At 37.0% G+C, this 17,921-nt stretch overlaps 1 protein-coding gene across 9 annotated transcripts in view; it reads left to right on the top strand.

Moving 5' to 3' along the window:
* Window positions 1-17,921, top strand: part of PCCA (propionyl-CoA carboxylase subunit alpha) — a 418,714-nt gene that overhangs the window by 272,738 nt on the left and 128,055 nt on the right. For 8 of the 9 annotated variants that reach the window (XM_058743649.1, XM_058743656.1, XM_058743625.1 and 5 more), the window contains one exon: window positions 1,855-1,957. In XM_058743649.1, coding sequence (XP_058599632.1) covers window positions 1,855-1,957 — 103 coding nt within the window. Of the gene's footprint in view, window positions 1-1,854; window positions 1,958-10,290; window positions 10,382-17,921 lie in introns of those variants that run through there. The other variant, XM_058743683.1, reaches the window with a different exon arrangement.

The following is a 17,921-nucleotide window of genomic DNA, read 5'->3' as shown; positions in this document are numbered from 1 at the left end:
GCTCGGCACATAGTAGGTGCTCCTCAGATTCCTTCCTACTGCCCCCATCATCCCTTTCTCCCCAAACTGTGCTGGGACCTGGGAAACAAAAATAAGGAATGACCTTGATCTTTATTTTTATAATTTTTTAAATGTTTGAGAGAGAGAAAGAGCACGCAAGAGCATGAGTGAGGGAGGGGCAGGCAGTGGGAGACCCAGAATCTGAAGCAGGCTCCAGGCTCTTGAGTTGTTAGCACAAAGCCTGACTCAGGGCTCGAACTCATGAACCGCGAGATCATGACCTGAGCTGAAGTTGGATGCTTAACTGACCGAGCCACCCAGGTGCCCCAGGAATGATCTTGATCTTTTAGGAGCTCACAGGCCAATTAAGGAGACAAACTTAGATGCCCTGTGGAATAGAGTGACAAAATAGAGGGGGGGTGGGGTGTTGGCATACTGGAGCACTCTGCCCTGTGACACTTGTCTCCTCCCCCTCCCCCTCCTCCTCCCCCTCCCCCTCCCCCTCCCCCTCCCCCTCCCCCTCCTCCTCCTCCTCCTCCTCCTCCTCCCCCCCTCCTCCTCCTCCTTTTCCTCTTCTTCCTCCTCCTCCTCCTCCTCTTCCCCCCCCTCCTTCTCCTCCTCTGCGTCCTGTATGCTCCCCTGTTGTTCTTTCAAGCTCTCATGTGTGAAGCTCTATCCTCTGAAACAGCCCTATTTAAGTTGCTGAGAGAATCGTCCATGTCTGCCATGTTCATTAGTATTGATTTGTTGATACATTTTAAAACGTTAATTTTCACTTCTAGAGTATTTAAGACATTTCTTCTTTTTCAGAAAATAAATAGTGGGCCAAATACAAATGTTCTCCTAAGTTATCCATCATCCTCCATTAGACCTTGTGTCTAGAGATGATTTGATTATAATCATAGTTTTTGTGCCTGAATTTGTTTTCATTGAATACACAAAGAATCCTTTTGAAATTCATGGGAGGGGGTGTGACCTTGAAACATAACCTGCAACATTTTTTCGGAACTATAACTTAAGACAAGAGTCTGGATAGTATCTGTGTAGTTGCTTTGTAAAATATTCCTTTATGACCATAAATAATGAAAACATGCAATATTTAAATTAGGCTAATTCACAAATGATTAAAATCTTGTTACTTTAAAAAATTGTGTGAAATATTTGTATTCTAAAAATGTTTTTGTCTCTGGTTGCTTTACCCAGTTTTTCTGGACCATGTAATATGGATCATAGGCAAGAAAAGACCTGTGTATTAAGATTGTATTCTTACCCAAACAAACAAAATACCAAAAAGGAATGAAGGGATATACAAGGGAACTTTTGGAGGTGATGGATATATTTATTACCTTAATTATGGTGATGGAAACACAAATGAATAACTATGTTCAAATTCACTAAATTGTGTGTTAATTATATGCAGTTCTTATGCATACCACTCATAACTCAATAAACCCAGAAAAATAAAAGATTCACATTGTAAATTTTTAAAACAGTCTGGAACAGTAGCAAAATACTGAAAAGATATTAATATTGCATACAGTTAATTTTTGAAAGTCATAGTTAAGCAACTCAAATTCATAGAATGGATAATGGTATTTGAACGGATGGCACTAGGACATTTATCCCAGAGTGATTACTGTTGTCCTTGGAATGTCTATGTGTTTTTTGTATGTTTGTTTTTAACTGCTCTAGTTTAAATCTGAAAGCTTTTTTCCAGGGACAGAGCCTTTTAAAATAATGTTCTGAAATATAATCTGTGGCAATTTTACCCTGCACACTTAACGCCAAAGGAAAATCAGTTTACTAAGAGAATAATGTAAAATTACTAACTCCTTTTCTTTTTTTCTGCTTCAGAGTACCTATTATTCAACCACAAGTGGCTAACTGGCAGCTCTCAGTAAAATTGCGTGACGAAGTTTATACTGTTGTAGCATCAAACAGTGGGCCAACATTCTCTGTGAGTTTTATTCCTTTATTTTTATTTTTTTTGGCAGTCTTGAAAATTGATCTGTGCCTGTTTCAAACAATCTTTAATGTATTCAGCGACTCTCATCTTTTGAGTCTGTAACACAGCAATGTGCTTGTTTCACCTTCTTTAGGAAGCTGAATGTAAATGGGAGGTTTTGTTGTCTCATGTTAATTAGGAAATACATTCCTAGATTTAGCCACATTCTACACCCACTTCCTGACACCTGATTCATTTTCCTTTTGTTATTGAGAAGTAATACTTTTGTTTTTGTCCCAGAGAAGAGCATCTTTAAGTATAATTCCAAACATATGATAGCTGTGGTAGGTAATCACTCTTTTAAAACAAGTCATCTGAAGCCTATATAACATTTTCTTGAGACTTCATGTTGTGTGAGACATTCTTGAGGCTAAATTTACCTTGTGGTGACATTCCTTTTGTTTTGAAGGAATTTAAAACTTGAACTTAAACCCCTTGGATAATATCCATGATAGAACTGCTTTAGTTTAATTCAGGTCTGTACTAAGCAGTGTTACATTAACATTTAGTGTTTACACTGTGTTATGAATGATATGTTTAAATTATATGATTTGAGAGTGAGTGCCAGAAAAATATCATGATATTGTGAAATGTTTTTCCTGTTTTACTTTCAGCCTGAACACACAGAAGCTTCTAGGTAGTTAGTGCAATGAATATTTTATTAATCTACATTTCTCTTCTCATGGCTAAGTTGCAATTAAATGTCATTTTGTTGTTTGGAAAACATGACTTTTTCATCAAAAGATTTAAACAGGATATGAAAATAAAAATAATATGATTTCATGAAAAGAAGAACTGGTGAAGCTGAGGTATAGGGTGGTAGTTTTTTCGCTTTTATGTGTTTTTTTTTTTTTTTTTAAGTAAACTCTGCCCCCAACGTGGGGCTCGAATTCATGACCCTGAGATCAAGAGTCACATGCTCTACCAACTGAGCCAGCCAGGCACCTCCTGGTGGCAGTTTCCTGATCCCAGCTAGAAAGTACCATCAGAGTTAGGAGAAGTCACTTATTCAACATATCCGTACTACATTCCTACCTTGTGCTAGGTAAGTGCTAGGCTGTTAAGACTGGAGAAGCTTACATTCTTATGTGGTAGTCAGAGTCACACGTAAATGAGATTCATTTCATGAGTGAAGGGTCATCTCCTTGGTTGTCTTTAATTCTTCTTCATTGGCACTTCATTCTGTGTGCCAAAATTGCTGAGGCATTTGTTCCTGAAAGGTATTTCACTCCACTCTGTTAACGTGAAAACTGCGGTGGAGTTAAACAGTTGTCTTATGATGTATTTTTTTTGTGATGTACTTACGTGATTCCTTATGTTCCTCCTTTCTATATGATCATTTAAAGACGTAGCTCTATAAGTGGAGACTTAAGTGTATATCAGGTTGAGTAGCAAACTATGTGTATTGAATAGTAAACAGTATTAATATTATAACATTTTCCTCAGGGAAGGTTAACTTTACAAAAATGTAGACTTAGCATAATTTCTAGTTCTGTACTGAGTCACCACTGAAGTGTTACTGTTCATCTGATACTCCAATACACTGTTTTTCTAAGCAGTGCCTTGCCTTAATAAGAAAACGGCTCAGATTACGTCTTAGAGCTGTTATTTCTTGGTGCTTGTTTCAGATTCCATGTTGAAAAACTAGAGACCATCAGCTCAAATGGTGTCTTTGAATTTTTCCAGTAGAATTACCTCTTGTTTTACTTTTTAGCTCATAAAAAAAGCAGGGCTGTTTAAAAAAAAAACACATCAAAATTATCGCATTAAAAATTTCCCTGGAAAATATCCACCTTGATACATAGTATCAATAGCTACTTACCCCTATTTATTGGCTTTACAGTATCAAACCTAATGAAAAGCAGGTAATCCTGATAGTGTCTTTTTTTTCCTAAGTATATTTGGATTGAGTTTCATTTGACATCAGTGTTATTGAAGAGAGTCAAGATGAATAGCACAGACTAAGTAAAGACCCATTGATACGAAGTCTCAGCTTTTAGGGTCTCGGGGGGAGAGCTGTGACTGTTGGTTTCCTAGATCATCCACTGCCACATCAAGAAAAAGTAACTGGCCTCAAGGTGACACTCTAGGGTCATGATCCCAAGAGTGGTACAAGCAAAGTCATATGCCTGAAGTAATGCTTCAGATACCCCACATTTTCAAAATTATTTTAATCTAAAAAATTTAAATTAAAAGATGTTTCAAATAAGGAAAGTATTGCAAATGCACAAATGTTCTATACAGATCTCTTACTGAAAAAGAAACAATTCATAGTTACAGCTAAATCCCTTCTTTATGATATCTCATTCCGCCCTTTCCCTCTCCAGAGGTGACAGGTATCCTGAAGATGCTATGTGTCCTCCTTGTGCATATTGTTCTACATTTAGTATGTATGCATGGACTATAATAATAGTAAAAAAGAAGACTGTGAAAATATAAGTACTTAATGATACCATTTATGTAACAGTTTGACATATACAAAGCAAAAACAACTCCATTTGCAACACTATCAAAAAGAGTAAGATGCTTAGGAATAAACTTAACCATGGAGGAGAAGGACTTGTACACTAGATACTACAAAATGTTGCTGGAAGAAATTAAAGAAAACACAAATATATGCAAAGCCATCTTGGGTTCATAGATTGGAAGACTTAATGTTGTTGTAATGTCAATATTACCCATGATTTGGCTTCAGTATTACCCATGTTCAGCAGATTCAAAACAATCCCTATCAAAATCCCAACTGATTTTTTGCAGAGATAGAAAAGTCAGTCCTAAAATTCATATGGACTCTTAAGGGAGGGACCCCAAATAGCCAAAACAATTTTCAGAAAGAAGGACAAAGTTGGAAAGCTCACACTTCCTGATTTTAATACTTATTACAAAACTGCTGTGGTCAAAATGGTGTGATACTCGCATAAGACACACACATAGACCAAAAGAAGAAATTCTGATATGTGCCACAGCATGGAGGAACCTGAGAGAATTGAGTTCAGTGCAATAAGCCAGACACAAAAGGACAAATACTGTATGATTCCAAATCATACAGTATGTAGAGTAGTTAAATTCATAGAAAATAGAATGGTGGTGCCAGAGGCTGGGAGAGTGGGAAACAGAGGGTTATTATTTAAAGGGCATAGAGTTTTAGTTTCACAAGATGAAAATAATTCTGAAGATGGCCATTGGTGATGCCTATACAAAACTCTGCATGTCTTTAATGCCACTGAACTGTACACTTCAAAGTGGGTAAGGTAGTAAATTATATGATTCGTAAAAATTTTTTAAGTGCAAAAATCAATACAGATTAGTATTTTTTGATAGAAAGTTTAAAAGTAGTGAGGATGAAACTTTTGGGAAACAAAGGAAGCATGGTAGGGGAAAAATTAAGTGAAGAAGTAGTAGGTGGGGGCGCATGGGTGGCTCAGTCCATTGAGCATACGACTCTTAAATTTTGGTTCAGGTCATGATCTCCTGGTTTGTGATTTCGAGCCCCCTGTCAGGCTCTCTGCGGGAGGCAGCATGGAGCCTCCTTGGGATTTTCTCTCTCTCTTTCTCTGTCTCTTTCTTTCTCTCCCTCTCTCTACGCCCCTCGCCTGTTTGTGTGCTCGCTCTCTCAAAATAAATAAATAAACTTAAAAAAAAGAAGTAGTAGATAGGGTGAAATATTTTATGTTTTAGATTTTTGATTTTGACTATAAGGGTCAGAATGAATAGCAAAACTGAGTATAAAATCTGCTAACACCAAATTGAAATATTGTTTAGCATATTAAGATGAGAAACTTAAAAATATCAAAAACAAACTAATGTTTACTTACATTTAATTCATGATTATATTCTGGATTCCCAAGACGTTTTCCATTCTCTTTTATTCTGTGTAGTGTGATACTGGTCAAAATAGTTCATGATAGTGCGTTTGTTATCTTAAAGATGATGGCCTAACTTCATACTGAAAACAGTTCACTTGGAAGAAGAATGTCAAAGTGCTCTTGATGTGAAGAAAATTAGCTCAAGAATTCAGCCTTCCTAAAGATGAAAAAGTGTGCACTGTACATGCACTTAAAATTTTTTTGCCTAATACTTCTGTTAACTACTAGTAAGTAGAAATAATAAACAGAAAACAGTATATGATCCTAGATATTGATTTAGATATCCTTTGTGTTACAGTGAGCCATCAATAGAAATTTTTATAAAGATCCTGTAAACTACTTAAGAATATCCAGAATCCTCAAACTCATGAATTTTGGCACAGCAATGTAATTTTTGTGCTAATAGTTGAAGAGAAAAATCTCAATGATGAAAAGAAACATTTAGTATAGTTAAGAAAAATGAAAATTGTTTTTATCTTTTTAAAAACTCTTTTCAGCTCATTTTCTCCTAAATGAGATTTTTTTTTTTTTTTTTTTTTTTGCTTCTTATGGAAAGGTCAAAACTTTCCTTTTTGATGGCCATAAAATTGTGCTGCAGTTTTATCTTTTTTTTATTATTTTTTTAATATAAAATTTATTGTCAAATTGGTTTCCATACAACACCCAGTGCTCATCCCAACAGGTGCCCTCCTCAATGCCCATCACCCACTTTCCCCATCCCCCAACCCCCATCAACCCTCAGTTTATTCTCAGTTTTTAAGAGTCTCTTATGGTTTGGCTCCCTTCCTCTCTAACTTTTTTTTTTTTCCTTCCTTCCCCTCCCCTGTGGGTTCCTGTTTAGTTTCTCAGGATCCACCTAAGAGTGAACACATGTGGTATCTGTCTTTCTCTGTATGGCTTATTTCACTTAGCATAACACTCTCCAGTTCCATCCACGTTGCTACAAAAGGCCGTATTTCATTCTTTCTCATTGCTAAGTAGTATTCCATTGTATATATAAACTACAACTTCTTTATCCATTCATTAGTTGATGGACAGTTAGGCTCTTTCCATAATTTGGCTATTGTTGAAAGTACTGCTATATAAACATTGGGGTACAAGTTCCCCTATACATCAGCATTCCTGTATCCCTTGGGTAGATTCCTAGCAGTGCTATTGCTGGGTCATAGGGTAGATCTATTTTTAATTTTTTGAGGAACCTCCACACTGTTTTCCAGAGCGGCTGCACCAGTTTGCATTCCCACCAACAGTGCAAGAGGGTTCCCGTTTCTCCACATCCTCTCCAGCATCTATAGTCTCCTGATTTGTTCATTTTAGCCACTCTGACTGGCGTGAGGTGATATCTCAGTGTGGTTTTGATTTGTATTTCCCTGATGAGGAGCGACATTGAGCATCTTTTCATGTGCCTGCCTATTGGCCATCTGGGGTCTTCTTTAGAGAAGTGTCTATTCATGTCTTCTGCCCATTTCTTCACTGGATTATTTGTTTTTCGGGTGTGGAGTTTGGTGAATTCTTTATAGATTTTGGATACTAGCCCTTTGTCCGATATGTCATTTGCAAATATCCTTTCCCATTCCATCGGTTGCCTTTTAGTTTTGTTGATTGTTTCCTTTGCAGTGCAGAAGCTTTTTATCTTGATGAAGTCTGAATAGTTCATTTTTGCTTTTAATTCCCTTGCCTTGGAGATGTGTCGAGTAAGAAATTGCTGAGGCTGAGGTCAGAGAGGTTTGTTTTTGTTTTTTTTTTTTTGTGCTTTCTCCTCTAGGGTTTTGATGGCTTCCTGTCTCACATTCAGGTCCTTTATCCATTTTGAGTTTATTTTTGTGAGTGGTGTAAGAAAGTGGTCTAGTTTCATTCTTCTGCATGTTGCTGTCCAGTTCTCCCAGCACCATTTGTTAGAGAGACTTTTTCCATTGGATATTCTTTCTTGCTTTGTCAAAGATTAGTTGGCCATACATTTGTGGGTCCAATTCTGGAATCTCTATTCTATTCCATTGGTCTATGTGTCTGTTTTTGTGCCAATACCATGCTGTCTTGATGATTACAGCTTTGTAGTGGAGGCTAAAGTCTGGAATTGTGATGCCTCCTGTTTTGGTTTTCGTCTTCAATATTACTTTGGCTATTCGGGGTCTTTTGTGGTTCCATACAAATTTTAGGATTGCTTGTTCTAGCTTTAGAGTAATGCTGGTGCAATTTTGATTGGGATTGCATTGAATGTGTAGATTGCTTTGGGTAGTACTGACATTTTAACAATATTTATTCTTCCAATCCATGAGCATGGAATGTTTTCCCATTTCTTTGTATCTTCTTCAATTTCCTTCATAAGCTTTCTATAGTTTTCAGCATACAGATCTTTTACATCTTTGGTTAGGTTGATTCCTAGGTATTTTATGATTCTTGGTGCAATTGTGAAAGGGATCAGTTTCTTTGTCTTTCTGTTGCTTCATTATTAGTGTATAAGAATGCAACTGATTTCTGTACATTAATTTTGTATCCTGAGACTTTACTGAATTCACGTATCAGTTCTAGCAGACTTTTGGTGGAGTCTGTAGGGTTTTCCATGTATAATATCATGTCATCTGCAAAAAGTGAAAGCTTGACTTCATCTTTGCCAATTTTGATGCCTTTGATTTCCTTTTGTTGTCTGATTGCTGATGCTAGAACTTCCAGCACTATGTTAAACAACAGCAGTGAGAATGGACATCCCTGTCGTGTTCCTGATTGTGCTGCAGTTTTAAATTACAATCAGATTCCTTTCATTCTGCCAATTTCAAGTAAGTTGTATATTGATACAATTTATATTAAAAGTTAAATAGCAGAGATCCACTTCTGAAACAGCACTTTTGTGCAACAAAGCAACTACTACTGGTGAAAGTTATAAAAATCTCTATTGTAGATGACATATTGTTGTATGTAGAAAATTCTGAAAAATCCATTAAGGAATTATTACAAAATAAGTTTAGCAAGGGTACAGGGTACAAAATAAATATATAAAAGTCAATTGCATTTTTACTTATTTGCAATGAACAATCCAAAAACAAAATTATGAAAAAGTTACCATTAAGAGCATCAAAAGAATAAAAGAACAAAAGAGGTATAAATTTATACTGTGAAAACTAAAAACTAAAAACTATTAAAAAAGATATTAATAGAAATCCAAATAAATAGCATCTCATATTCCTGAATTGAAAGACTTAATGTGGTTCAGATGGTAATATTTCCTAAATTGGTTTACACATTCAATGCAGTTCTTTCCAGAATCCAAAAAAAAATTTTCTCCAGAAATTGACAAGCTGATACTAAAATTTATATGGAAACTTAAGGGACCCAGAATAGCAAAAGCAATCTTGAAAAAAAGAACAAAGTTGGAGAACTCAGTTTCCCTTTTCAAGACTTAACAACAGAATTGTCTCATAAAATATAGTACTTGCATAAAGATAAACATATAGATCAATAGAACAGAATTGAGAATCCAGAACTAAATCCCTGATTTTCGACGAAGGTGCCAAAGTAATTCACTGAAGGAAAGAATAATCTTGTCAACAAATGGTACTGGACCAAGTCGGTATCTACGTGTAAAAGAATAAAGTTGAATCCCTATCTCATATTGAGTTAATTATACCAAAATTAACCTAAAGTGGATAAAAGATCTAAATGTAAAAGATGAAACAATAAAACTCTTAGAAGAAAACATAAGGGTACATCTACATGACCTTGCTTGTGGCGGCAGTTGCTTAGATAGGACAAAAGCACAAGCAACAAAAGAAAAAATAAATTGGTCTTTGTCAAAATTAAAAACTGTGTTCAAAAGATACAGAACAAGAAACTGAAAAGACAGAACACAGAAGGGGGAAACATATTTGCAAATAATATATTCAGTAAAACACTTGTATTTAAAATACATAAATACATACAACTCAAAGGTAAATAGGAATATATAATATCCATTTACCCTTTCTATAAAATAATTTGATAACATTCATCAAAGACCTTTAAAAAATGTTCATATTCTTTGGTTCACTGATACCTCTTCTCAAACCCCACCCAATGAGGGGTGCCTGGGTGGCTCAGTCGGTTGGGCGTCTGACTTCGGCTCAGGTCATGATCTTGCAGTTCCTGAGTTTGGGCCCTGTGTCGCGCTCTGTGCTGACAGCTCAGAGCTTGGAGCCTGCTTTGGATTCTGTGTCTCCCTCTCTCTCTCTGACTCTCCCCGGCTCATACTCTGTCTGTCTCTCTCTCAAAAGTAAATAAACATTAAAAAAAAAAAAAAACCCTACCCAATGAAAAATTGTGAATGTGAACATGAAAAAAAGATGAATTAATGGTGGCTTGCCTTGGAGAGATCCATGTAAACAATCTCTACATATGGTAATAAAGGGTCAGCAGGCTTGGAATTAAAATACATAAATGTCTTAACAGAAGTGTCTTCAACCACTTAAATCCTGAGCAAGATAGAAGAAAGAGCACTCAACTGGCTGGGGGAAAGGAAGTATCTAGGTGAAAGTGAAGTTCTACTTGGCCAAGATGACTAATGAGTAACAGATTAGAATGTGATGACATATGTCATGACTTACCTCCAAATTGTGGTAAAATAGGTGAGGAAAAGCACTGGCACGTGGTAGCAAGGTAAGTTTTTTGAAACATCAGAGACATTTTCTGTAGATAACTTTGATTTCTTATTATGGAAGTGTATGCTTCCTTAATTTTTCTATTATTTGTTTTCCACAAACAGTAGAGTGAGGAAGGGGTGTCCCTGTCTTGTTCTAGTTGCATTGTTGTTTTCTGGTACCTATTTTAGCCTATTTAAAGGTATTTCCATGAAGCAGTTGATTACTTTGGTTTGCGATTATCGAAGATGTACCCTGTCCCAGGCACTGTGGTAGGCACTACACATAATTTATCTCTAAATGAGATAGTAGGAAACCGGAACGCAGTTGTTACTAGCCCATGCACTAGTACCTCTCTATATCTCCTTTTATTTTTGCTAGACAAAATTCTGAGATATAGTAGCACTGTCAAGGAAAATTACGAAGAATAATGCATTTATTTCCAAACAGAATATTTTTGACACATGATAAAGGGATTTTTCTTTGTGATAGGCAGAAAGTTAAGGCTGCAGTCATACTATTTAAAGGATCATGCAAGGTATCACAAAAATGTACACAATATTATATACACAATGTACCCAGTGTTGAAAAGTACACAATCAGGAATACTGGTTAAGAGTAGCTGTTAGAGGGGTGTCCGGGTGGCTCAGTTGGTTGGGCATCCGACTCCGAATTTCGGCTCAGGTCATGGTCTCATAGTTCAGTTCGTGAGTTCAAGCCCCAACTTGGGCTCCACGCTGACGGTGCAGAGCCTGCTTGAGTTTCCCTTTCTCTCTCTCTCTCTCTCTCTCTCTCTCTCTCTCTCTCTCTCTCTGCCCCTCCCTTGCACTCTCTCTCTCAAATAAATAAGCTTAAAAAAAAAAAAAAGAGTAGCTGTTAGAAAGCATTTTTAGTATCTTATTACCTCTTGTAGAGGTTACCGTATTTTTCAAATGGGTATTAAAATTCAATATATTGAGTTTTAGCAGTGATCTTACAGTTTTATCCAAGTAAGTAATAATCTTTGAGAACAATACATGATTTGAGATAAATAAGATTTTTGCATCTAAAAGAGCTTTCAGGGGCGCTTGGGTGGCTCAGTCAGTTAAGCGGCCGACTTCGGCTCAGGTCATGATCTCGCGGTCCGTGAGTTTGAGCCCCGCGTCGGGCTCTGTGCTGACAGCTCAGAGCCTGGAGCCTGTTTCAGATTCTGTGTCTCCCTCTCTCTGACCCTCCCCCGTTCATGCTCTGTCTCTCTCTGTCTCAAAAATAAGTAAACGTTAAAAAAAAAAATTAAAAAAAATAATAAAAGAGCTTTCATTTCATTTTCTTAGTAATGTTTGTTTTGGTCTTTAGATGCCTGTGGGAGGGAAATGTTTTGTAGTATTCATATCATTGAAATTACCACCCTATATTTTTCTTCTCGAACAGAGAAAATGATAATGAACATAAGAATAAAAAATAATAATTACATATGGATGCATAATAAATAATTACATATGCATCATCTGAAGGTTTCCTTCTCTAACATAGCTAACCCTTTCCCATTTGTTCTACCATTATAGATTTTGTTCTAGACTTCATTTGTAGGAAAACATTCCACCAGAGTTACTTTGAAAATGTATGTGTGTGTGTGTATGTGTGTGTGTGTGTGTGTTTTAGTTTATTTATTTATTTTGAGAGAGAGAGCACAAGGAGGGGAGGGACAGAGAGAAGGAGAGACAGTCCCAAGCAGGCTTTGTGCCATCAGCGCAGAACCCGGTACAGGGCTCAAACCCGTGAATCATGAGATCGTGACTTGAGCCAAGATCAGGAGTCAGATACTTAACTGACTGAGCCACCCAGGCACCCCTGAAAATGTGGTTTTAAGTAGAACTAGTTAAGTACTTTTAAGTAATATTTTCATAAAGATTAAGAATTAAATGAAGTTAGCATTTGCCAATAAATAATTTTGTGCACAAAATCATATTTTCTTTATGTTTTCAGTAAGGATTTATTCTTGCATTTTACATCACAGTCTCTGTTCCTTTTATCCCATTTGTAGGGAGTAATGCTAAATCATGTAGTTACTGGAATTTTTATAGGGACATGGTAAGAATCATGGTTCTTTTAAGGAAATAATTTTCCAGTGCCCTTTGTAGAATAAAATGCAATATTATTCTATCTGTCCTTTTGTCACTATGGTCAAGTTTTAGAGTAGACTCTTATTTTTGAACATGAAAAAGACATCAGCAAACAAGGTGAGTTTACTTTTACATTTATGCCTACTGTAGGCTTTTTATTAAAGAGTTAGCTATATAGCTTAAGGGCATGGTAGGCAGACAGAAAACTGAAAAAACATTTTTGTAGTAACTTATTTTATTTTATTTTACTTTATTTTATTTAGATTTTTATAGTAACATTTTAAAATTAATACCATAGTACTCTTAAGTGCTTGTAATGAAGGACTTTATTATTATTTTTAAAATTTTAATGTTCATTTATTTTTGAGAGAGACAGAACACGACTAGGGAAAGAACAGAGAGAGAGAGGGAGACACAGAATCTGAAACAGGCTCCAGGCTCTGAACTGTCAGCACAGAGCCCAACGCGGGCCTCAAACTCTGGAAAGGTGATATCATGACCTGAGCCGAAGTTGGACATTGAACTGACTGGGGCGCCTGGGTGGCTCAGTCATGATCTCACGGTTTGTGGGTTCGAGGCTCCTGTTGGGCTCCGTGCTGACACCTGAGAGCGTGGAGCCTGCTTGGATTCTGTGTCTCCCTCTCTGTCTGCCCCTCCCTTGCTTGCACTGGGTCTCTTGTCTTTCAAAGAATAAACATCAAAAAAATTTTTTTTAATTAAAAAAAAAAAAGAAAATTGACGTATGGTATGTGATAAATGGCAAAAAAATTGAGGTTTTAGAATTTATGCAGTATTTTTTTTAACATTTATTTATTTTTGAGAGAGATACAGAGTATGGGGGGGCAGAGGCAGAGAGGGGGGGATCCAGAATCCAAAGCAGGTTCCAGGCTGTCAGCATAGAGCCTGACATGGGGCTCGAACTCACAGTGAGATCATGAACTGAACCGAAGTCAGATGCTTAACTGACTGAGCCACCCAGGCACCCCAAGAAATTATGCACTATTTTATATTTAAAACTTAAAAATCTTTTTCTTTTGGCAGCAATTAATTCAATGTTATGATCATATAAGCTACTTTTTTTGTTAGGTGATTTTTTCACTTAGGCTTCCCCAACCCCCCCCCCCCCTTAAAAAGAATGCTAGATAAAGTAGCAAAAATGTTACCTTATTTGAGGAAATGAATTTTTTTTCCAGAAAACATAATATTGTGCAAACATGAAATTCTTTCACTGTGGCAACAACATTTGTTTTCTTGATAAAGTTATTTTTCCATTTGAGAAAAATTGCTAGGAAAATAGGTTTGTGCTTAAAAATTTTAAATATTTTGGCAAAAATTATAAAACCATCATAATCATAAGTAAAGCCAATAGAGAAGCCAACAGACCAGAGGAGAAATTTGCCGCTCATTTCAGTGACAAAAGGGGAATAAATGTTCTTAATATATAAGGAACTATTGATCAGTGAAAAACACCAGCCTTCCAGGTGAAAAATTCTCAGGTGGTTTATGGCAGAGGAAATATAAATGGTGCCTCCATCCATGACAAAATGTGCTAAACCACACAGAGAAAATAAGGTGAAAATTATGACATACCATTTCCCACCTACATTTCAGCAAAGATAAAAAGTTGGATAATTCTCTAATTTTATAAGGTTATAGAGAAACAGGCCCATGTATGTGTAACTGGTGGGTGCGCAAATTGATACAGCCTCCATTTTTTGTCGAAAGTGAATTTATACTCTAGGATGTGTTCACATGCAGGAGACGTACAAGCATGTTCGTGGCAGTATCGTTTGCAAGAGCAGAGGACTACAGACAACTGGACTATGCCTATCAAAATGGGGTCATTAAATAAAGCCCTGTCATTGAACTATAGGGATCCGAACTTTCTTTGTATATGCTGAGTGTATTAAGTGACATTCTGTGTATATGCTAACAATGACAAAAGCATTGTATTTTCATTTGCATAAAAAAAACATTTGTTTGCTACGTGTATAGGTTATCTTTGGAAGGAGACACAAGAAATTGATAACCATGGTTGCCTTTGAATTGGGGAGCTGGATGGCTGACCCCTTGACAGGGTGAGAAGGATACATACCTTATACTAGATGTCCCTTTAGTACTTTTTGAATTTTGAACCTATTTTGTATTACCTACGTCCCCACTCCCCCAAAGTAATGTTTCAAAATTATGCAGTGGACAGGTCTGCAAGGTATGGGACTATTGAAATAATGGAATTTTAATAACCTGTCAAGGATCTTACATTGCCTATCCCATCCAGGGAAGTAGTCACATGAGCAGTTGGCTCATTGAATAAAGAGCTCTGGTCTTATACCCATAACTACACAAAGTACAATTACTGAAACTCCAGCTGGCACTCTGAACTTGAAGGCAGTTGGTGGAGATCACTGAATAGGCTATACTAAGAGCTTGATCTAACGTGAAATAAGAAACTGGAAAGAAGCAAAGGAAGGATGGTAAGTAACATGGGTGAGAGAAAGGAAATTGAGTCGATAGATCTGGACAGCCCCTCCAACAGCTTCCTATTTTTTCCTTCTTTAGGTATGTAAACTGTACAGAGAGATTACTATCTGGAAAAGCCAGAGAGATGCCTGTGTTGCAAAAGGTAGTGAGAGCTCACTCCGGAAGCTTTGCTCAGGGTCCCAGAATTCACAGTAATTTCATTGGTTCTAAAATATCAGTGGTGGAATGGATTTATTCTCTGCTACTCTTGGCTTATAGAGGAAGGCCCCAAAGTAACTTCCTTACCAATGTGACTCCTTTACTCCAAACTAAAGAATATCCTTTCAAAGAGAACTCCTCCAAATCAGCTTGATGTCTGATAGGAGGGGGTCAGATAAATGAGGTTGTAGAGAAATTAAGTCTGAAGAGTAACCTTGCACAGCTTGACCTGTTTACTTTTCCAACGCACCCTTGTGCAGTGGGTATGTACTGTGCTTCTGAACCATAGTGAATTTTCATAAAAAGGTGAGGCTCCTGCCCATGTAATCTGGAAAATTGCTTGTCTAATTGGGGGCACAGTTGCACCTGTACCCTCTTGAATGATTCAGTCATGTTGTGCTCAAGAGTCCAGGAACTTGTTATGTGACTAAATGAAGGAAAAGTGCATTATAAAATCCAGTTACTTTGGAAATGGAAAACACTGAATGGTATTGGTTGTTACCAAATTAAAGTTGGCAAATGCTATAATTAAGACTTTAAGTGATTTTTAGTATTATCCCCTGGTTTCAGCCACTTTCTGAAGCATTTCATTTAGAAGAAAACTTTCAGTTTTATTTCAGACACCAGACATTCAGGTTGAGTCAGTTCAGCTTTATAAGCTCTTATAAATAATTCATTGTAGTCTAGTAGCTCATAATGGCCACTGCTAAAACTTCTACCACAACAACTTACTATAAGTTATTTACTCATTATATTCTTGGCTCCTTGTAAACAGTGAAGCAAACTGTTAAATGTGCCTTTGCTGAGCAATTCAACCATTTAGTGAATTTTGATCTATTTATAGCCATTATACATTTATCATTTCAGTTGTAATATAGTTTAATAGCTGTTTATTGAGTACCTCCTACAACATATGTTCCGGAGAACCAACAGTCTTCAAGAGAGATGATGTCTTACTCCTCAGAATTTGTCATCTGTTGAGGGTGGCAAGGACAAAGTCTGTGTCAGTCAAGTAGAACAATTGAGATAGGACAATACTTTGAATTTTGGACATGTTTACAGTGTCTGAAATAGACAAGTGGAGATGTTTACTAAGACTTGGTATTAAGATTCTGTGTTTTAAGAAAGTTTTGAGAAGGTGAAAAGGTCAATGATGCCAGTGAATATTAAGAGGTCACAAAAGAAGAAAACTGAGGTGTGCCTATTGGATTTAGCAGAAATAATTGGTCATAGAGAGAACAGTGCCTGAAGCAGGGCTTGGGGAGGAGAGGGACAGAAAGTTAACGGTGAGCAAAATGGACATACACAGTTCCTGGAGGGCCTTTTAGACCATGAGTTTTGAATTTACTCTGAGGTTGTTCATGATCTCACCATCTCTTGTTGGAACATTTTATAAAGTGTGTTCTAGAGAAGACTCTTGATCAATCGAGATTTTTTGAAAGTCTAACTTGTGCTCAATTTGGTATCTTATGAATTAATAGACTCTACACTTTAGTCATGATTAGGAATGAACAAACTTGTCATATTTTTAGTAAACTCATATTTTTTTTCTTTTTTTTTTTTTAATTTTTTTTTTCCCAACGTTTTTTATTTATTTTTGGGACAGAGAGAGACAGAGCATGAACGGGGGAGGGGCAGAGAGAGAGGGAGACACAGAATCGGAAACAGGCTCCAGGCTCCGAGCCATCAGCCCAGAGCCTGACGCGGGGCTCGAATTCACGGACCGCGAGATCGTGACCTGGCTGAAGTCGGACGCTTAACCGACTGCGCCACCCAGGCGCCCCAGTAAACTCATATTTTATATCAATTTATTTTACTCACTAATTCTGGTATGTGAAGAGGCTTTTTGTTCATCATTTTGTTTTGTCTTCATTGTTGTTTTTACATGGGGGAGCAGGAATAAATTGGAGGCCTCCTAAGTGAATCACATGGTTACTTGCTGTCATATCAGTGTTTATTTTCTTCATCGCACCTATTATAAATTTTAATTCTTTTTTTTTTTTTAACGTTTTATTTATTTTTGAGACAGGGAGAGACAGAGCATGAACAGGGGAGGGTCAGAGAGAGGGAGACACAGAATCTGAAACAGGCTCCAGGCTCTGAGCTGTCAGCACAGAGCCCGACGCGGGGCTCGAACTCACGGACCGCGAGATCATGACCTGAGCCGAAGTCGGCCGCTCAACCGACTGAGCCACCCAGGCGCCCCTTAATTCTCTTTTTTATTTCTTTGTCCACTTATGTAAGTTCAGTCTCTTTACACTAAAATATAAGCTTTATATAAGAGGAGAACCTTGCCTTGTTTTCCAGTTGTACTTCTCAGGAAATGTTGAACGAGGGTATGGGAGCAGGGAAGGAAGGAAGGAAAGTGGGTAGAAAGTTGAAAAATCACTTCCTAATGACACGGTATGACGAGGCTTCAGCCAATAAATTAGAACATTACATCTGTTACATGCAGGGTCATCTGCACTGGCAGTTGCCTGTTGTACTCTCTCAACAAATTAGTTACATGATGGGGTATGAAAATTCAGCCCAGTATGTTTGCCGGTTTAATTTGTTACAATTAAAGAAAACAATGATTTTATTTATTACAAATCCAGCACCTGGGAAATGTAATCCCAAATATCAAATTTAAGCTTTCTTCATTCATTTCAAAGTTGAGTTA

This window comes from Neofelis nebulosa, chromosome 1, assembly GCF_028018385.1.
Source record: "Neofelis nebulosa isolate mNeoNeb1 chromosome 1, mNeoNeb1.pri, whole genome shotgun sequence".
NCBI lineage: Eukaryota > Metazoa > Chordata > Mammalia > Carnivora > Felidae > Neofelis > Neofelis nebulosa.
The sequence above is the reverse complement of the archived record's forward strand: the minus strand, read 5'-3'. Positions and strand labels throughout refer to the sequence as shown.